At 55.5% G+C, this 17,978-nt stretch overlaps 1 protein-coding gene across 1 annotated transcript; it reads right to left on the minus strand.

Moving 5' to 3' along the window:
- Positions 1-5,996: 5,996 nt before the first annotated feature.
- Positions 5,997-17,272, minus strand: CDX1 (caudal type homeobox 1). Its single transcript, XM_061457242.1, has 3 exons — positions 16,846-17,272; positions 6,518-6,663; positions 5,997-6,276 (listed from the first exon to the last, which is right to left on the minus strand). The coding sequence occupies exons 1-3, from the start codon at positions 17,270-17,272 to the stop codon at positions 6,070-6,072; spliced, it is 780 nt and encodes a 259-aa protein (XP_061313226.1). The 3' UTR covers positions 5,997-6,069.
- Between the last annotated feature and the right edge of the window lie 706 nt (positions 17,273-17,978).

Below are 17,978 nucleotides of genomic sequence, written 5' to 3' on the forward strand. Positions count from 1 at the left end.
GCCGGGAGAGCAGGGAGGGAGGGAGCTGCCTTACTCATGGCATGAATGCGTCAGGTCTCCCTAAGGATTGAGCTGACTTTGCAGGCACCGCGCTGGTCCCATGTGCCCCAGCAGTGGTGGCAGCAGTGCAAGTGCAGGTGCCAGAAGCTCCCAGCATCTTTCTGTCCAGCTCTGAGCTGATTTTCTCATGGCAGGACATGGTTGGAGCCTGAGCAGGTCAGAAGTGACTTCTCCCCATGCTGCTGGAGCTCAGATCCCAGTGGAGGGGAGTGGGATGCTCAACATCCATCTATCCCTTTGGGTAGGACCAGTGCATCCCACTGTGAGCAAGAAGAATCCTTGGACAGGTCCATGGGTGAGAAGCTGAGCCCACCATATCATGGGCCTGATGCTGGAGCACAGGCCACATGCCCAGGGTTTGGATGTCCCTGTTGAGTCAGCAATGGGATCCTACAGCCCCAAAGCCCAGGGGTGTGCAGGCTTTTCCCCATCATGCTCAGTCACATCCCCAGTGAGATGGCAGAGAGGTGATGTGTGTCTTTTCCTCCCACTTTCATGGTGGGAAATGTCCCCAAGAGGGACAACCCCACATGCCCCAGGGCCAGTGTGGTACCAGGATTGCTGCTGTCTGCCACAGTAATGCCTCTTTCCCTTGATAATATCCTCTTGTCCTTCACTTTCCCCCTGGACTGTGCCCCGTCCACCAGGGCGTGTGTCCCTTTTCCTGCAGTGCTCCAACCGCCTTGCTCAGGTTTAAAGCTGAACGGGCAGCACTGGAGATATGGAGGACAATGAGAGGACCCAGCCTGCCTGATGTAAGAGCACATCTCCCTGACACCCCATGGCCATCGTGCTCCTACAGCCCTCCAAGCACTTATGACAATTTTCCCCAAAAGAAAACCTCCTGAGCATAAAGACACGTTTCTGCAGACTCCAGCACGATGAAGTGGCTCATTGTTTGCACTGTGGGCCTTTCAGAGCTAACATTTACCTGCATTTCCCAGCGGGAAAAGGAAGGAGCAAACTGCATAACGCAACATCTTTATTTGCACTCAGCTTCCCCAAAAGAAGAAGGTCTTTGGGCAGCCACCCAGGCAGGCTCTTCCTGCTTTGGACTCATTTATCACTTCCCCCTCTCCTGGGATGCTGGTGGGAATCCTGAGCCTGGATCTGGCCAGGCTGGCCCCATTGGGCACTGTCCCCGCCTCACCCTTCCTGCTCAGGGCAGGATGCTTTGTTTGCTCTTCATACCTGTGTGATCTGAATCAGCCTTTCAGCTTTTTCCCTTGGGATACAACTGATGAGAAGTGTCCCACGGCCACCTCTGCAGGATGGGAGGGAAGAGACTGGTGGCACCTTGTTACAGCTGTCCCAGTCCCACGTCACATGGACTGAGCCCTGCACAAACCACTCAGCCTTCCCTGGGTGCACTTCAAGCCCTTGTCTTGCCTGCAGGGCAGTATTTACCAGTAGGGATATCAAGGGCTGACACTACCCTGAGTTATCTGTGTTGATACCACTGCTGGTGGGATGCTCTGTACCTGGAGCTCCCTTCTCTGGTTAAGCTGGTGCTGTTTTGGTAGCAACATCATCTCTCCATCACCTTGGACCACCAGGGTGTAGACATCCCACCCAGGGCATCTGGGGTGCTCCAGCATCTCATTGCAGAGCTGGTGCGAGTCTTGCATCACCCTGGATCTGGCAAGAGATCCACTTCATGGAATAGCACCTGCCAGAGGCAGTAGGAGCCAGAGGAGTCTTCCCATGAGAAGCAATGCAGTACAGGTACCCCAAAACCCTCCTTGGGCAGGGGACAGGATTAGGGTTAGGGTCCCCATGCTCCGATCACCGAGTGCCCAACACTAGAGAGCACATATGGGGCTTGCAAGCATTTCTATCAAGCTTTGCCTTCTCCCACACCTGAGCCACCCCTGGGACATCAAGTAGCCCTTTCCGTTCCCTTGGGCTGAAGCATAGGGAAGGACACACACATCTCCCCATCCCGATGCAGTGCCCGACAGGCACTGGCCCTGTGCGTGCTGCCATCAGGGGGAAAACACCCGCATCCCAGTGGCAGCCACCCGGGAAGAGGCGAGAAGGTGGCGGCTGGCAGCAAGATGGGTCCGTGCCCAGATCCGCTCCACGAGACACAAGGAAGGCAGCAGCGGCTCCGGTTAGTCACCGCCGGGAAGCGTGCCATGCCGGAGGCTGCCGGCGTCTTCGGCACATGGTGTGCGTGGCCTTATTTTGATGATGATTCCTTCGAGGAGGGGCAGCGGGAGCCGGTGGGAAGCGTGGAGGATGGAGCAGGAAGAAGCTGCAGGGGCTTTCTGGGGACAGTCCCCAGGGTTCCCTGCTCTTGCACCCAGGCTTTCCCCGTAGGATGCCCATGTGGGGCTGTGCCACTCGGGAGGCAGCTGCTGCAGGTGGTAAACCAGGTGCCTGTCACCTGCCTGGGGTGCAACCGACAAGGTGACACGTGTGGGGGGTTTTGGACCAAAGGTCCTAAAGCTGGTGGGGACATGGGGTCCACAGCCCCTCACCTGGCATGGAGGGGGCCCTGCGGGACTCACCTATCCCTACCCAAAGGATGGTGGAGGGAGGAGGCACTGGGACGCAGCAGATGCATTTCATCACCCATCCAAGGGGTGTGTGTGTGTGTTGGGGGAAGGGGTGCCTGGGCGTGTGGGTGCATTTATTGCCTCTTCCCGCTAGCGCTGGCTCCCTGTGCACACACAGGACGCAAGGGCACAGCCCCACGGCTCGCTGGACTTTTACCCTGCTGTGCAAACAGGCAGGCGCCAGATTAGGGTATCAGTTGGAATTTCATCCTGTCAACGGCACACGCAGGCTCGCTGGGAGGGCGGTGGAGCATCTTCCCTCCAGCCCAGCCCCTTGCCCATTCATAGGCACCCAGCACAGCAGTGAATGGGGGACATGCACATTACATCCTCCCCAAGGATTCTGTTTCCCTTCAAGCTTCCCCCTTGCAGGTGATGGGGATGCCTGGGGCTGCCACCATCTCATCCCCTGCCATGGCTGGATCCCATTGGCCAGTCTGCATGTGGCAATGACAAATTGGATGTCAAAGGCAGGCAAAGCTGGGTGCGGGAGGAGGATGCATGTGGATGATCCAGCCCTTGGCGTGGGGACCATGCTGAAGTCTCCATGCAGAAGTGACTCCAGTCTCCGCAGTCCAGCCCAGTTCTTTGTGCAGGTGGCCCATCCACTCTCATCCCTTCTCCCACCCAGCACCAGCTCCATTGTCTTTGCCTCCCCAGCCTGTTTTAGCTCCTGACGCCTCACATCCCCCTGCAGGGATGCAGGGAGGTGGTGGTCCCATGCCACGGGCAGCCCAGGTGCCATGCCGGTGAGCATGGAGTCACCAGGGTGCGGTGGGAGGTGCAGCTGCACTCACAAGGTCAGGAAGAATCTCTTTGCCCATCTCTGCAACGCCACCTCATCCTGCCTCTGCTCCTCCATCTCCTCCACCCACAGGACTTTATCCTGCATCAGGTGTCCCTCCACAGCCTCTCCTGCCCAGGCACCTGGACACAACCTCCCCACACCTCTTCCCAGGCAACACTTGGCACATTTTGGAGGTGGAGGAGCCATTTTGGGCAGGGGTTTGAGGACAGCCCTGTGCTCAGTGCCCAACAGGAGCAGGAGGACATGACTGGGATGCAGGAGAGGACAGTGTCAGGCACCGATGCCAGCTGTCCCAGGCACTATCTCACATCCTCATTCTCTGTTTGCTCTTCTTGGACAAGGAGGATATTCAGCCCATCAACAGCCATAAAACAAGATTAGAGGCCAGGAAGCACCAATGGGAGGCGGCTACGTTTGTGGGCAGCTGGCCTTGTTCTTTGGCCTCCACCAACCCAAGACTGGCCGCACCCTTTCCCTGGCTGCCCCCAGGGCTGTGAGTTTGGAGGTGATGGGTTGCCCAGCACAGCCACCTCCCTTGGTGACAATGGGATGTGGCTGTGCCATGCAATGGTATGGGCCATACCACTGCCAGCAATATCACTATGGGATGAGCGCACTGCATGATACAGGGCCAAGGCTGCTGTGCCAAGACATCCCCCATCCATCCATCCATCCATCCATCCATCCATCCATCCATCCATCCATCCCATTTCAGTGGGTCTGGGCTCAGCAGCATCAGTGCTGGTGCAACCCTGGGGCTGGCATCCTCCCTGTGCCACAGCACCATAGGCTGGGAGGAGACAGCAACGAACCCACAGAATTCCTGCTCGTTTATTGTCACCAATATTGTTGCCTAAAATATAAAAAGGAAAACCAGTTCTGCCTTATATACACATAAACTGAGCCAAAGTCCCGAGCCAATGCAAACAGCATCCTCACCACTGCATGCAGCTGGCAGTGGTGGATGATGGAGGTGTCCCCAGCCGCCACAGAGGGAGACCCAAATCCCACAAGGGATGGAGTGGGGCTGTGGGCACGGTAGGGTGGCAGGGACCTGCTTGTAAAACCCAGAGTGTGCCTGGGCACCTTGTTTTCTGGGACGGGACATGGTGGGAGGGATGAGAGGCTGGCAGCAGAGAGTGCAGCGAGGGATGCAGTGCACAAGCAGTGTTGGGTGTGATGTGAGGGTGCTCTGCAGGCAGCAAGGGAATGTCTGCTGCTCCACAGTTCTGGAGCTTGGAGAGATGGTGCTGGGAAAGGCCATGCAAGGGTTCTGCTTCCTCATCCCTGTCTGTCTTGGGAAGCTGCAGCCCAGGAGCTGCAGACTCTCTTGTGTCCCAGTTGCACCCAGTGGCCTTTGGGGCATTTGAAACTGGACTGTAGGTTAACCCAGGACAATGGAGTGGTCAGGACCCAGCAGGATAAAGGGATATTTCAGCTGCAGCTCACCAGCAGGAAAAGTTACTGACACACAGCAGGCAAGAGGTGATGCAGTGCATGGAGGATGGGGCAGACAGGGAGAACAAAACCTGCAGTCCTTTGGGTTTTGAAGAAAATCCTCTGTCTTTCTGGAAACCACCTCTCCATCACCAAACACCAGAGCATGTGCAGCCCTTCCTCTGCCTGAGACACTCCCTGCCCACCCTGGCAGCAGCTCCCATTGCCCTTGGTGGTTGCGGTCCTTTGGAGCAGCACCCTAAAGCTCTCCTGGTATCGGTCCTCCTGGACCTGGGTCCGGTTCTTGCATCCTGTCCCAGTGGTAAACCTTCTCATTCTCCTATTCCCTGTAGGAAAGTGGTCTCGGGGCTCAGCAGAGTGGTCGGACACCCGTGTGCCTGTGCCTGGTTCCCTCCTCTCCTCTCTGTGCTGCAGGTAGAGGATGGTGCAGTGCCGCTTCACCATGGCACAGCTGGGGCACCAGGGCTGCTGGACACACGTCTGTGTGTCCCTTTGTGGCTGCAGGGGCAGAGCTGGGAGCACAGGAATGGGCACTATGGGAGAGTGGGGAATGTGGGTGAGGATGTGCAGGATCTCTTGACAAGAACGTGCTCCAGCTCATCACCATCACCGTGGCTTGAAGGAGTGCCCCCTTGGGTCCTACAGCCAAGAGTCCTGCCTGGCTCCTGCAGTCCAACTCTGTCTGCCTTCAGCACCCCCATTCCCAGCACAGCAGATCCAGGAGAACAGCTCACCAGAAACTTGTTCTGCCTTGAGTCCAGCCAGGTCTCTTTTCAGTCCAGTCTTGTTCGAACTGCTCCAAAAGCACCAGGCAGAAGGACAGAAGGAAGCATCCTACCAGGTCCACCTGAAGCACCACAGGAAAGTCATCCTCCTCCACCACCCCCTTCCTTCTGCTGACATTAGGACCTTGCTTTGGGCTACAAGTACTGGAGACCAGATCTGTGCATGTGTCCACAGGAGAGCAATACTACCTACCCTATGGTTTTTACATGGGAGAGACCCCACCAGCCCCTTGGGATGGTCCCAGAGCCACCCTGCCCAGCCTCGCTGCCCACCCCGTTGGCTCAGCCAGGGCCCATCACGTCTTTGGGAAGGGGCTGTCACTCTTCAGAGCACATGGGCTGGCTGGGCTCTGCTGCATAGTGCTTATCTCTTGGAGTCTATAGCTGGTGAAGGGGGTTAAGGCATGAATTCTTCCTTGATGGTCAGTGGAGACGAGGAGACAAGGTTCGGGGCACTGCTGCTGCAGAGGCCTCCGATGGGTCCCATCGTGCTGACAGCCGGTGAGGTTGGTGTGGTGGTGCTGGTGGGCTGGCTCTGCTGCTGCATCTTCTTCTTGTTCACCTTCCTCTCTTTTGCCCTCCTGTTCTGAAACCAGATTTTCACCTGCGGAAGAACAAAGATGTCAGAGATGGGGCAGAGATGGGGATGGCAGAGATGGGGATGGATGCAGATGATGACAACCCTCAGGGTCCCCCTGGGGCAGGGAGATCCTCCCGGAGTTTGGAAGAGAAGGGAGGTCTGTGGAGCAAGGTGGGACTGGCACTGCCTGCTTGGGCTGCATCCCTTCCTCTCCCCATACCCATCTCTGCCTGGATGTGGCTCTCTGGGATGCTGCAGCACTGACCTGACGCTCAGTGAGCCCCAGGGCAGCGGCCAGCTCAGCCTTGCGGCGGATGGTGATGTAGCGGCTGTAGTGGAACTCCTTCTCCAGCTCCAGGCGCTGGTGGTCCGTGTACACCACCCGGTACTTGTCTTTCGTCCTGGTTTTGCCTGGCAGAGAGAGCAGAGCAGGGCATGTGGGGATAAAGGGGAGCAGTGGAGGGGTAGATGAATCCCCAGGGGCACGGAGGAGATACATAACCACCCGTGGAGAGCTGAGGAGAAGCATGGCAATGCCCTGGGGACCAGTGTGAGAGGCAGGAGACTCCTACTAGATTTAATGTCCATCCTGGTAAGCATCAAGGTGTGTTTCCATGTTGGAAAATACCTGGGCTTTGGGGAGATTGCTTGGTGGAAAGAGCAGGAGGGATTCAAAGGCATCCTGAGAAGATGGACCATAAATCCCATGTGCCATGACACACTGTCCCCAAGAGGAGCTACAAGCCCTGTGGTGGGCTGAGGACATTGAGAAGTCTCAGCAATACCATCCCTAGTGGAAGTAGGAGGTTGGGTGGTGTAGAGCAAAGCTGTGCTTCAGAAACTCTAATCAGACATCAGAGAATCTCCACAGAGCACAGCTCCAACCCCCAAGCTGCAAATGTGTTTCTCAGCCAACCCAATTTTATTTCTCCCCCTCTTCCTCATTGCAAGGAGGTGCAGATTTTCCTAAGCCACTTCTTATGCTGAAAGATAAATGTAAAAGAGAGTTGGAGACAGGACAACCCGTGGTCATGGTACACTGCAAGTGGGAGAGGGGTTCCCTCGGGATCATTTCCCTCACAGCATCCCATGGGACGCAAAAAGGCAGCTGCTTTTCTACTAAACAAGCAAGGGACAGCAAAGGTCCTGGCAAACCACTTGTAGAAGCACCCCTGCATGCAAGTGGGAGCTGGGGTGGGCACAAGAGATGTCTTGCCCTGCTGGGACTTGACCCCATGCTCCCAGGCACAAAAGCAGCAGCCCCATGATTCAATTTAGCACCCAATTTCCATGACTATGGCACTCTGTGTCCTCCTGCCACTGCCCTGGAGGTGCTGGCATGGGCTTATCATGATGCGAGTGTAGGGTGATGGTTGGAAGTCCAGTGTGGTCCCCAAGAAGCAGTGAAACTCTCCAGCTTGAAGGAAAGTAGGAGCATTACAAGGCTGCAACATGGCCAGGAACAGAAACCAGACCTCCAGTCTTTAGCCACTAACTCATACTTGAGGGATATGATGAATCCAATCACTGCTTTAGAGTGTGGAGCTCAGCTCATCCTGGAGCTGTTTAGAAGTGAACACCTAATCCCTCCTCACCGCCACTGAGAGCAAGCCTGCCTCTGGCCACACAGGGTGACCGAAGGCAAAGACAGGGTAAGAAAGGTGATTTGATTGAGCAAGATGTGTATGGAGATGTCTGCAGACACACGGCTGAAACACAGTGGTTTCATGCATGAGGGATCCAAAACAGCATTGCTGAGTTCTTGTCTCCTCTTTGGCAGCTCAGGACAAACCTGACTACAGCACGGTGCTAGGTTGGAGTGACACCGGGGCACACGGCACACATAGAACCCCACATTCTTGCTCTCCCACTGGGTCCCTGTCCATACCATGGAGAAGGGTTCATCAGTGTGAGAAGGATCCTGCATCCCAGCCCAGGAGGGACCTGGGCTCAATTCACGACCACAGCGATTCCCAGGGTGCTACAGAATAAACCAGATGCGCTGGTGGAGGTGGATGCAAGGTTTAGCAGCTCCGTGAGAAACCAGGCTCCTCTGTCAGCTCGGGATCAGGGACTCCTACAAGGCTTTTTTTCTCACAGAAATCTGCCTTTTTTTCTTTTTCATTTGAAAGCAGAAACCTTTTTGAAGAGATAATGACTTAAAAATGATCTTATTTGCAATGTTGCTATTTGAATGCTTCTGCTTGTGGTAAAAAAACACAGCTGGAAAGCAAAGGAATTGACAGATAACATGAAAAAAAATTAAAGAATAAAGAAATAAGGCGGTTTGTGAATACCACATATGCCATGAATTTCAGCAAGAATTATGCTGCAGCTGTAAATAGATCCATCACAGCCTGTTCTTTGTTATTCCCTCTTCCCTCTTCATCCTCGAGGAAGCCTGTTCTTTGCCTCAGGTCTGACAGCTACCGGCTGTGCTGGTGAGACTTTAGTGTGTGAGCTGGTACCAGTCTCTCTATGCCCAGTATAAGAGAACAAAGACTAAAAGCAGAGATCTCCTGACCAAGCCAGTGATGGAAAGTTGTTCATGTCAGCTAATTGCTGGTTACGGATGTTTGCTGTATTCGGGAATGTATTGAGAGTGATTCACGGGATAAAGAGAAGGATTCTCAAGAAATACTATTGACAATGAATAATTCAACCACCTTGAATATGAATGCTGGGTTACACTTAACTCTCTCCTGGAGACTTTTTATGGCTTTGGGAAAGGAAAGAGGAAATTCAGACAAGCTCCTTATGAGGAGCCCTGGTCCCTATGGGTAAACCCTAGCACTGCAGTGGGGAGCATGGTTGAGCAAAGGGATGGAATCACTCTCACATTTCCAGGGAAGTCCAGTGGACGTGGACCAAGCTGTCCCACAGGCAGGATAACCCGGAGCTGCTTCACCAGGAGGGAGCATGGATGGGATGAACAGGCGGCAAAGTGCTGGTGATGCCTCCTAGCACAGCCGCTGGACCCTTTCAGCCCTGATACACATTTAAAGTGCCTCCTGCTTGTCCCCAAAAGACCAGGCAAAGGAACTGCTCAGGCAGCCAAACGGAGCCATCCACAGGGCCAGTGGGAGTGGTTTCGGCTTTGGGATCAAGGCAGGGCCAATGGCTGCGTGGGGAGAGGGTATCGTTACTACTGTTAATGTATAACCCTAATAGCACTCACCTGAGCCGTGATTAGATAAGGGAACAGCTTTAATGTGCTGTGCAAACCCCAGGGGACGCGCTCCTGAGCGTGCCCGCACCCGCACTCATGCTCACACACACGTGGGAGGATGGGGTCTCAACCCCAGCCTGGATCCACTCCCCATGGCATCCCTGCCCCAGGGATGGAGCTCCTGCCCTGGACTGGGTCAGGAGCCTGGCAGGAGAAGGACAAATCCACTTAGATCCTTGTGCCCATCATCCAGTTCTTTGCACCCTCATGGCCATGGTGGAGCCTGTCAGAGAGATGGTAATTCCCTCTCTCCAGCCCCGTTGTGCCCAGAGGATGCTTTCAATAAGAAACTGTGCCCCAAACGCTCTAACAGATAATATGGGGTATTTTGAGGCTATGGAGGAGGTCCAAGAACAGCTGCAAAGGGTCTGGTTCAAACCAGGGAGGAAAGTAACAGTGTGGTGGCAGTGGAACCCTGGGAGGATGTGGAATACAGAGAAGGAGCATAAGTTGATGTGTGTTATTTGGAACTTCTCCACGTCCCACAGAGCGATGCACCCAGCATGGCTAAGAGGGGATCAGGCCACCTCTGAACAGAGGTCCCCATCCTCAATACACAGCCTTCCCAGCCACCGCAGAAGCAGCGCGACTGCCAGCAGCGAGGAGCATAAACCCGCATGGCTTTCCCAAAGGTCTCTGTTTCACAGGTCAAAGCAGCTCCAAATTGCAGCAGCAGCAAACCCTGGCTCTGCAGGGAGCCACCGTGCAGCCATCAGGGCTCTGATCAGGGCAGCTCTGACCCACTTATGGAGGCACCAAGAGGAGAGCCCATCATGGTGCTGGGTGTTGCGCCCCATTGCGGAGGCCTGGGGACACCTTGGACAGGAGGTGTTGGTGTGTCTCTGCCAGGCTGCTGAGCAGCTCTGCACGCCTCATTGCACGGCGGCTGCTTGCATGATTGGTGTGAAGAGCCTGGGCAATGTGCTCCTGGAGCTGCCCTGCGTGGTGTCACCTTCCTGGCAGAGCTCTGGCCGTGCACTGGCTCCATCTGTACAGCCTCATCTGTCTGTAGTGGGTACCTGGCTCCACGCTATCTGATGGCACTACAAGATTCTAATGCTGAGAAGCACCAGGTGGGAAAGTCCCGTCACCAGTGAGAACCAAGGGAAGAACTTGTCCACACTGGAGTTAAAGTGCAGCAAGATGGGGCGTCTCTTCCCCCATCACTGGGGTGGGTGCTTTCTCTCCATGATAAAGCTGCTTCATTCTGAATGAGCAGCATCTACCTGGAAAGAGAATTAAATCCTCCCACCCCAGAAGAATCAGTGCTCTATCAGGGTTTGCCATTCCTCTACAAGGAAAGCATCAAGGAAAGCTTTTCCCCACCTCTGCCATAGATTAGGCAATGCTATGGGTGGGGAAACTGAGGCGCATAAGTAGCTCTGAGACAGAGTGGAGTCCCAGGGTCAGAGCCGTGGGACTCTGGGCAGTTTAACCCCCCTTCCTTCAGGAGGGGAAATCCTCCCCACTGCAAACATAGGGACAAACATAGGGACAGCAGAGCAATGCCCCATGACAGAGACCACAGACCCAGAAGAGGGCTGGGGTCAGCTCCTGAAGCTCAGGGGCCTCCAGGCGGGCTGGAGCCACACTCATCTGGCAGCCAGATGTGCTCCAGCTGCCTCTGCGAGCAGGGGTCGATGCTCCCTCTGCCGAGCAGCGGTGACAGCAGCCGTGCTGTGCAGCAGGGATACTGCTGCTCCGGACACGCAGCCCAGCTCATTTTGCTGTTCCTAAACCCACTGGCAATGGGAATGCCTGGGTCTGCACTGTCTGACACCTCCCTCTGCCCCCCTGCCCCACACTCGCTTGCTCCCTCATTTCCCCTCCTTAGCAGCCTCCCCCAAGCACCCACGCTCCTCTGTGGTCTGGAAGGGGGATAAACCCAATCCCCCCACCCTCCCTGAATGCTGGGAACGTGCAAGTCAGAGTTTTCACAAGCCTTCCCCCTTCCGTGCATGCTTCCATATCATCAGCTATTTCTCCTCTGCCACAGGAAGCAGAGGAGTGATGGATGGGAGGACCAACACGGGGTAAAGAACCAGAGCCATGTGGCTTGCTTCATCACCACCAGAGAGAAACGAACCCCTCCAGAGGGCAATCCTTCCCCAGATCCCTGCCTGAGATCATTCCTCTGACAAAGGGCGTTGGATTTAGACAACTGTCGGGTGTCAAAAACTGGGTGAGAAGAACCACACACCCCCCACCATACTGAATGCCTCTGTACTGCAGAGGAAAGGGATGATGGAAGAAAGGGAGGATGGATGTTCCAATGGACCCTGCCAAGTCTCCCCCAGCTCCAAGCTGGAGAAATCATTTCAGCCATCAGGGTTGACGGCAGGACCCATCTATGCCTGAGGGTGCTGAGGGTCCCAGCAACCCTCCTACCCCCAGGGTAGCTCCGTTCATGGCTTTTTGCCTGACATTGTCCCAACTTGGGGGTTTCTTCCTGGTTCCAAGGACTTCAGAGCAGCAGCAACGCTCCCATGGGCACCCATGAGGGATAAAACCTGATTCAGGTTGGGACATTGTGCCCTGGAAATGTTTCCCTTACAAAACCACACTACTTGACCTGATGGCTTTCTAGCCTCCTGCACAGAGGATCGAGCTCTGTGCTTTCAAAGAAGCTTTGCTGTAAGTCAGTGTGTGGCTGCATGCTTGGAGGCTGGTGGAACCAGGAGGCAGAGACTGGGGTTTGGTGTATGGCACATCCATGCAGGTCAGCCTGGTTGGTGGGAAGGGGCAGAATCACTTGGGTGAAGAGCTGGATGCAGGGAGCACAGACTGGTGCACAGGAGCACAGGCTGGCCCTGGCTGGGCTCTGTGCTGCTGGCACAGCAGGATGAGGCCAGATCTGCATCCACACCCATAGGCAAAGCCACCCCTCCTGCAAGCCTCATCTTCCTCCCAGGAGCTGCAAACCCCAAGGGGATGAGGAGAAGGTTGCTGGTGGTTGCAGTGGGCTGGTGGTTCCTAATCCCAACCCTGCATTCTTGGACACGGAGCAATACGACAGGAGATGCTTCAACCCCGAGGCTGGGCGTTGTGGCATTTCCCAGCCCTGCAGTGATTCAACCCTTTATTTTGGCAACCAGCAGATTCCTTCAGTTGCTCCCATGGTTTTATGAGCGCTGAGCCAAGCGCTGCCAACCAGGCTCCTGTGCCAGGTCAAAGACCGCACTAGGGCAGCCAGGGCTGGCCAGCGCATGCGGGCTGGAAACAGCCCCTTCCAGAGCATCACCTTCACACCAGCCCCATGGCACTGAGCCTGGATCCAGCTCATCCAGCTCTGCCACCCGGCTGGATTTGGCCTGGCTGTGGCAGGAAGAGGTCAGCAAGGTGCTGGTGGTCCCATCTGCTCACCAGGACTCCTCGCCCCCTTCACAACCCCATAGGGCTCAGCCCATCCTTACTGTGAGGCAGACAGGGTGGAAGAATCCATTCCCTTATCCAGGCAATCTCAAAGCTAACATCACTGGAGTGAGCGTCCTTGAAGGGTCCCCTTGTAGGAAATATCTGTCATTGACCAGAGGTTTAAAGTGTCCCTCTGCTAATCCTGGGGTATTAGCTGGCCAAGCCCATCACGTAGGTACTGCCAGTGCTCCAGGGAAGCCCTTTTTGCTCAAGGAAAGTCAATTCTAGGAAAGTTTGAGAGCCTGTACCTTGGCCAGCAGGCTGAGCAGGCAACAAATCCCACCGGGGGCCAGGAGCAGGTTGTGGGTTAATAATTCAAGGGGAGAAGACTCATGGGGCCTGATGCATGCACACACCAAGAGAGCTGGGGGAGCAAAGGGTCTTACAGAGAACAACCATCTCCTAAAGAGGGGTCCCCCACCCCATGCAGGGACTGACTGAGGAGACACACTGTCCTCCAGCACCATCATCACCCCAAAATGTACACATGAGCCCTGCCTGTCCAGGGAAAATGATTCTATCTCATTATTGGGGTTTTTAGTCTTTCCTCTACTTTTTATGGATCTCATTAGGGCAACAAATAAAGCTGGAAAATGTGAAAACAGATAGAAAACTGCACACCCAGCAGATAGCCACTTGCCATGCTCAGAGCATCACTATTTGCTCTCCATCATCCCATATCCTGCCCGGGCATCACGGGCACTGATGCCACGTGAAGCCCTGAGCACATTCACCTCTCCAAGGGATGCCCCAATTGCACTTTCGCTTGCAATATTTAGCCCTGCGGCCCCAGGTCGATTAGTGACCTAAAATCCAGACCCGAGGCAGTATCTGAGGATTTGCATGACTAACGAGCAGAGGGTGAATTTCAAAGTCCAGGCAGCCGCTGCTTCCAGCGCCTTCCTGAGCTTTTTATAGAGCAGGGGTGCAATTCACAGGGAAGTTTGCAAATAATTGTGAATAAGGAGGAAGCTGAGGCTCTGCCACACTGCTCATGAACATTTTATGAGCAGAAAAAGAGGTGACATCGGAGGGAGAAATGAGGCCAATCTTCCAGCTTGGTCCCCTCTAAGTCCTGATTTCCAGCACTGGCTCTCTGGTGTCGCAGTCCCTTCTGCTGCAGGGTTACCTTGGCTCAGCTGGGTGAAGCACACATGTATTTAGCAGCAGGTATACAGAATCACTCCTGGTAAAGCCTGACTCTGCCATGAATCACTGGGAGATTGCTCGCTGGTTTCCCTCAGCCTCTGGATTGTATTTGCAGAAGCCCCAGCACACTCATATTCCCTGAGCAAAGTCTTCTGTTACCACCGCATAGCTCATTCCCAGCAGCTTTCAAACTACGGCCAAGAGCTGTTTATACAAGGCAAGACAGAGAGGGAACCTTAATTTACAACCCTCTGAAGTATTCTGATTTATAGCATTCGCAATGAAACTGTTGATATTTATAGCAAAAGAGCCGCGAATTCATTTCCTATTCCCACTGCGGTGAGATGGGTTGTTAATCAATCCACGCTGATTAAAGTCCAGCTTATTGATTTCAATAAAGTGATTCATCTCAGAATTCCACCCCTATCTCTGTCAAACCCATCTCTGCCCTGCTCTCTTTCAAGTTTAATGGCGAAGGGCTCTTTTTATATTTGACGGGCAGCCCTGGAAAACACAAGCTGCATCCCACTGTCTCCCAGCACATAGTCCCACCATGGTCAAATCCTGCAGTTGCTTAGCACCAGCAGCACTGGCTTTGGAGCCAGCAGACATGCAAGGACAGGTCCTTCACCTGCAAATGCCTTAGAAAGGGATCTCGCTGGTCATCCATTCCAAGGAAGCACCACAAGAAAGGGGGTTTCACCCCAGCACCCATCCCTGCATCACTGCGGCTTTGCTGGGGTAGCTCCTCCTCTGTCTGCAAGAACAAGGCTGATCTACTTGTCCCTTTGTATGTGTTTCATCTAAGAGATACAGACTAAGCAACTAATGATAGCTTTCCAGAATTGAATCAACTCAATTGTCATCTAACTCAATCAGAGGCACTTTCAAGCCCCAGTTTTATCTCGGGCCCACTGCTGGGTGTAAAGCCATGCCCTTGATCCACATGAGAGCTGTGCTGATGCCTTTCTTTCTCCCCTCATTAATTTTCCCTCCCATCTCTCTCCTCAGAAGAAACTGAGATGTTCAGACCTACAAAGCCTGCAGAAGTGTGTGTGTGGGGGGGTCCCAGCGGCCTGGAGGGGCTGCAGGGTCACCCCCACTTCCATCCCAGGAAAGAGGAAAACCCCAAGCCCTGGCACATCTGTGGGTCTCCATCACTGGGTATGGGGGGAGGCGTTTTCCCTAAATAGGTCTATGCAGTGGTTAAAATGGGCCAGGAAACACCAGCCTGCCTCTCCCCTCTGCTTCCTAGACCCAGGCTGGTTTTCTACATTTACTGGGATGTTCTGCCTGCTCCACTACAGTCACTGGTCCCGCTGGGACAGCCACATCCCTGCCACATGAATGTGGCAAACAGGAGGAGCAATTTTCCATGCTGGAAGACTCCAGGCACATCTGCGCAAGCCCCTAACATGGAGGTCTCTACATGGGTCTTGATCAGCAGGGAGCCAGAAACAAGCCTAAAATTGCAGACACTTTGCAAACAGAGAGCTCTTACCCCAGGGACATGGGTAGCCCCCAAGAGATGCCCAGAGCCACTCCTGTAGTGAGTTTGGCCTCAGCAGTGCTCAGCAGAGCTCATGGCCAGCACAAGAGAGGGACAGGGGTGGTGGGTCCAGGCAGGGCTGGTGGGCAGAGGTCCCGGTCTGGGCTGGCAGCAGGATCACAGCCTGGAGGGGGAGATGAAAGGGCACGGGCAGGGCAGGACAAAGGGCCCCGCACCTCACCTCGCTGCCAAAGGAGCCGACCACCATCTCCATGACAAAGCCAAGCCCTTGTCAATTTGGGCTGGCCTCAAGGGGGATCTGCCCAGTGCCTTTGAAGTGGGCAGCAGGGCCTCAAGGGCAGTGGGCTGGGGTCACCCAGACGCTTCCTCCTGGCCCTAGGTCAGGAGTTCAGCAGGGACGGGACCCCGGGGACATGGGGACAGGACCCTGGGGACAGCACACCGACGGCAGGCACAGGAGGGGTGGTACCTGTTCGTGGGGTGCAGGGCACCCGCACGCTGTGTACATGCACACGCAGCTGTGCTGCTCCTGGAGCACCCACATGCACCTTCCAATTGGCACCGTTCCCAAAGGCACCACGCTTTGCACACACCATGCACTGTGTGCGCACGCATTGAGCGTGTAGCATCCCCCGTACACACTCGGTGACACTATCTACACAGCAAGCCCCATGCACACACGGTGCTTACACATACACAGAGCCTACAGCACCTCATGGGCACTGAATACACCTTACACACACACACAGAGCACATGTGGCACCTTCCCCCCACGTATAGACATGCGGTACCGTCCCTGCACACATGCACACACAGAGTACACATGCACGCAGCATAAGGCACCTTGCACATCCCCATACCTGGGCTCTCACATGCAGCTGCACACCAGCTCACACTCATGCACAGCCGCAGCCCCACACTCTCACCCCTGAACATACATGGCACCTCATCCAACCCCCCTTGGGACTGCTGAGCCCCAGGATCTGTGTGATCTCTGGCTCTGCTCATCGTACCAGGCAAGGGCAGGGGTGCAGGAGAAGAGACTGGCTGGGAAAAGGACGGTCCAGCCATAGAACCCCATCTGCCGACAGCAGGGAAGGACAGTGCCCTCCCTGCCCATCCTCAGCCCCTGCCAACGTAGTGGTGGGGTCCCCCTGCAGTTTGGGGCCAGGCGCCATGGTGAAGGCAGGGGCATGCCCTGGGCAGGGAAAGCCACAGAGCAGGATCCGGCCCTGCAGGACTTCAATCCCGAGGATGGCGCAGGGGAGCAGTGCTGGGGGGTTTTCCTTACCGCTGCTGCTGGTGCTGGGAATGCTGCGCCTCATCCACTCATACGGGGTGCGCCTCTGGGCATTAGGGGAGAGCTGGGGGACCGAGCTGCTGATGGGCGGAGGCAGGAGTCCAGAGCCCGGGGGCTGAATGGGGTTAAAATCTGGGGGGCTGAATCCAAACTGCCCGGGGCTGGCAGTGGAAGGCGTAGCAGGGGTCCCATAGGAATGCCAGTCCTCCTTGGCAGGGGTGTAGGGAGAGCCCCAGGCGGCTGCCGGCTGCCCGTGGTGCAGGTCGTTGTTAATCCCCGGCACATGGTGGTAGCTGGCGAAGTCCGAGTACTGAGGCGGCCCCGGCACGTAGTTCTGTGGGTTGAGGTTGAGGCCGGGGTGCCGGACGGGGCTGGGATACATGTTGGTGTCCTTATCCAGAAGATAACCTACATACATCTTCCCTGGCCGGCTCCATGCACATGCTGCGCCGCCGTGCCGCCGACTGCGGCCGCCTTGGGCTCGGTTTGGTTGGGTTTGGTTTGGCAGGAGGTGGCTGCTCCTCCTTCTCCACCACTCACCTGGACGCCTTGGGGAGCTGTGTCCTGGGGCCAGGCACCTCCCTGCCCACAGGCTTTTATTGGGCCCAACCTCTCGCAGCATTTGCATTGAAAGGCAGGTTTGCATTTCAAAGTGCAGGAACCCCAGCGGGTGAGGGGGGACAATGCAAACCTCCCATCCCAGCTGCAGCAGGGACGAGGCACTGGGTGACCCCTGGGAGCACTGGAGACCCCCTGTCCCCTCCGCTGTCACCACCCCACAGCTGTCCTCATGCTACCAGATATGGTCCCTTTGTAGCAGCCGGCTTTGGGGACACTAGGGCATCCCATGAGGATGCCCCAAGGGAGCACACCCGATCCCTGCAGCCATCGGTACCCCAGAAGGAGGGTACCTTGGGATAAGCTCTTTTATTAAAGCCCGGTTATGGGCAGGGGCAAACTGGTCTGTGCCTGCCATCAACACTGATGTTGGGGGGTATCAAACCCATGCTTCGTTGTGCTGCTTTCTCATGCCTGACAGCAGCATCCAACTGATACAGAAAAGGGGGTCTGATGGGAAAGGAAGGCACTGGGTGCCCCTGTGTTTACTCCATCCGGGGCAAACG

Source organism: Pezoporus flaviventris, unplaced genomic scaffold, assembly GCF_033815535.1.
Source record: "Pezoporus flaviventris isolate CSIRO_AGI_PZ_B2104156 unplaced genomic scaffold, CSIRO_AGI_Pfla_v1 ptg000023l, whole genome shotgun sequence".
In the NCBI taxonomy this organism is placed as follows: Eukaryota; Metazoa; Chordata; class Aves; order Psittaciformes; family Psittacidae; genus Pezoporus; species Pezoporus flaviventris.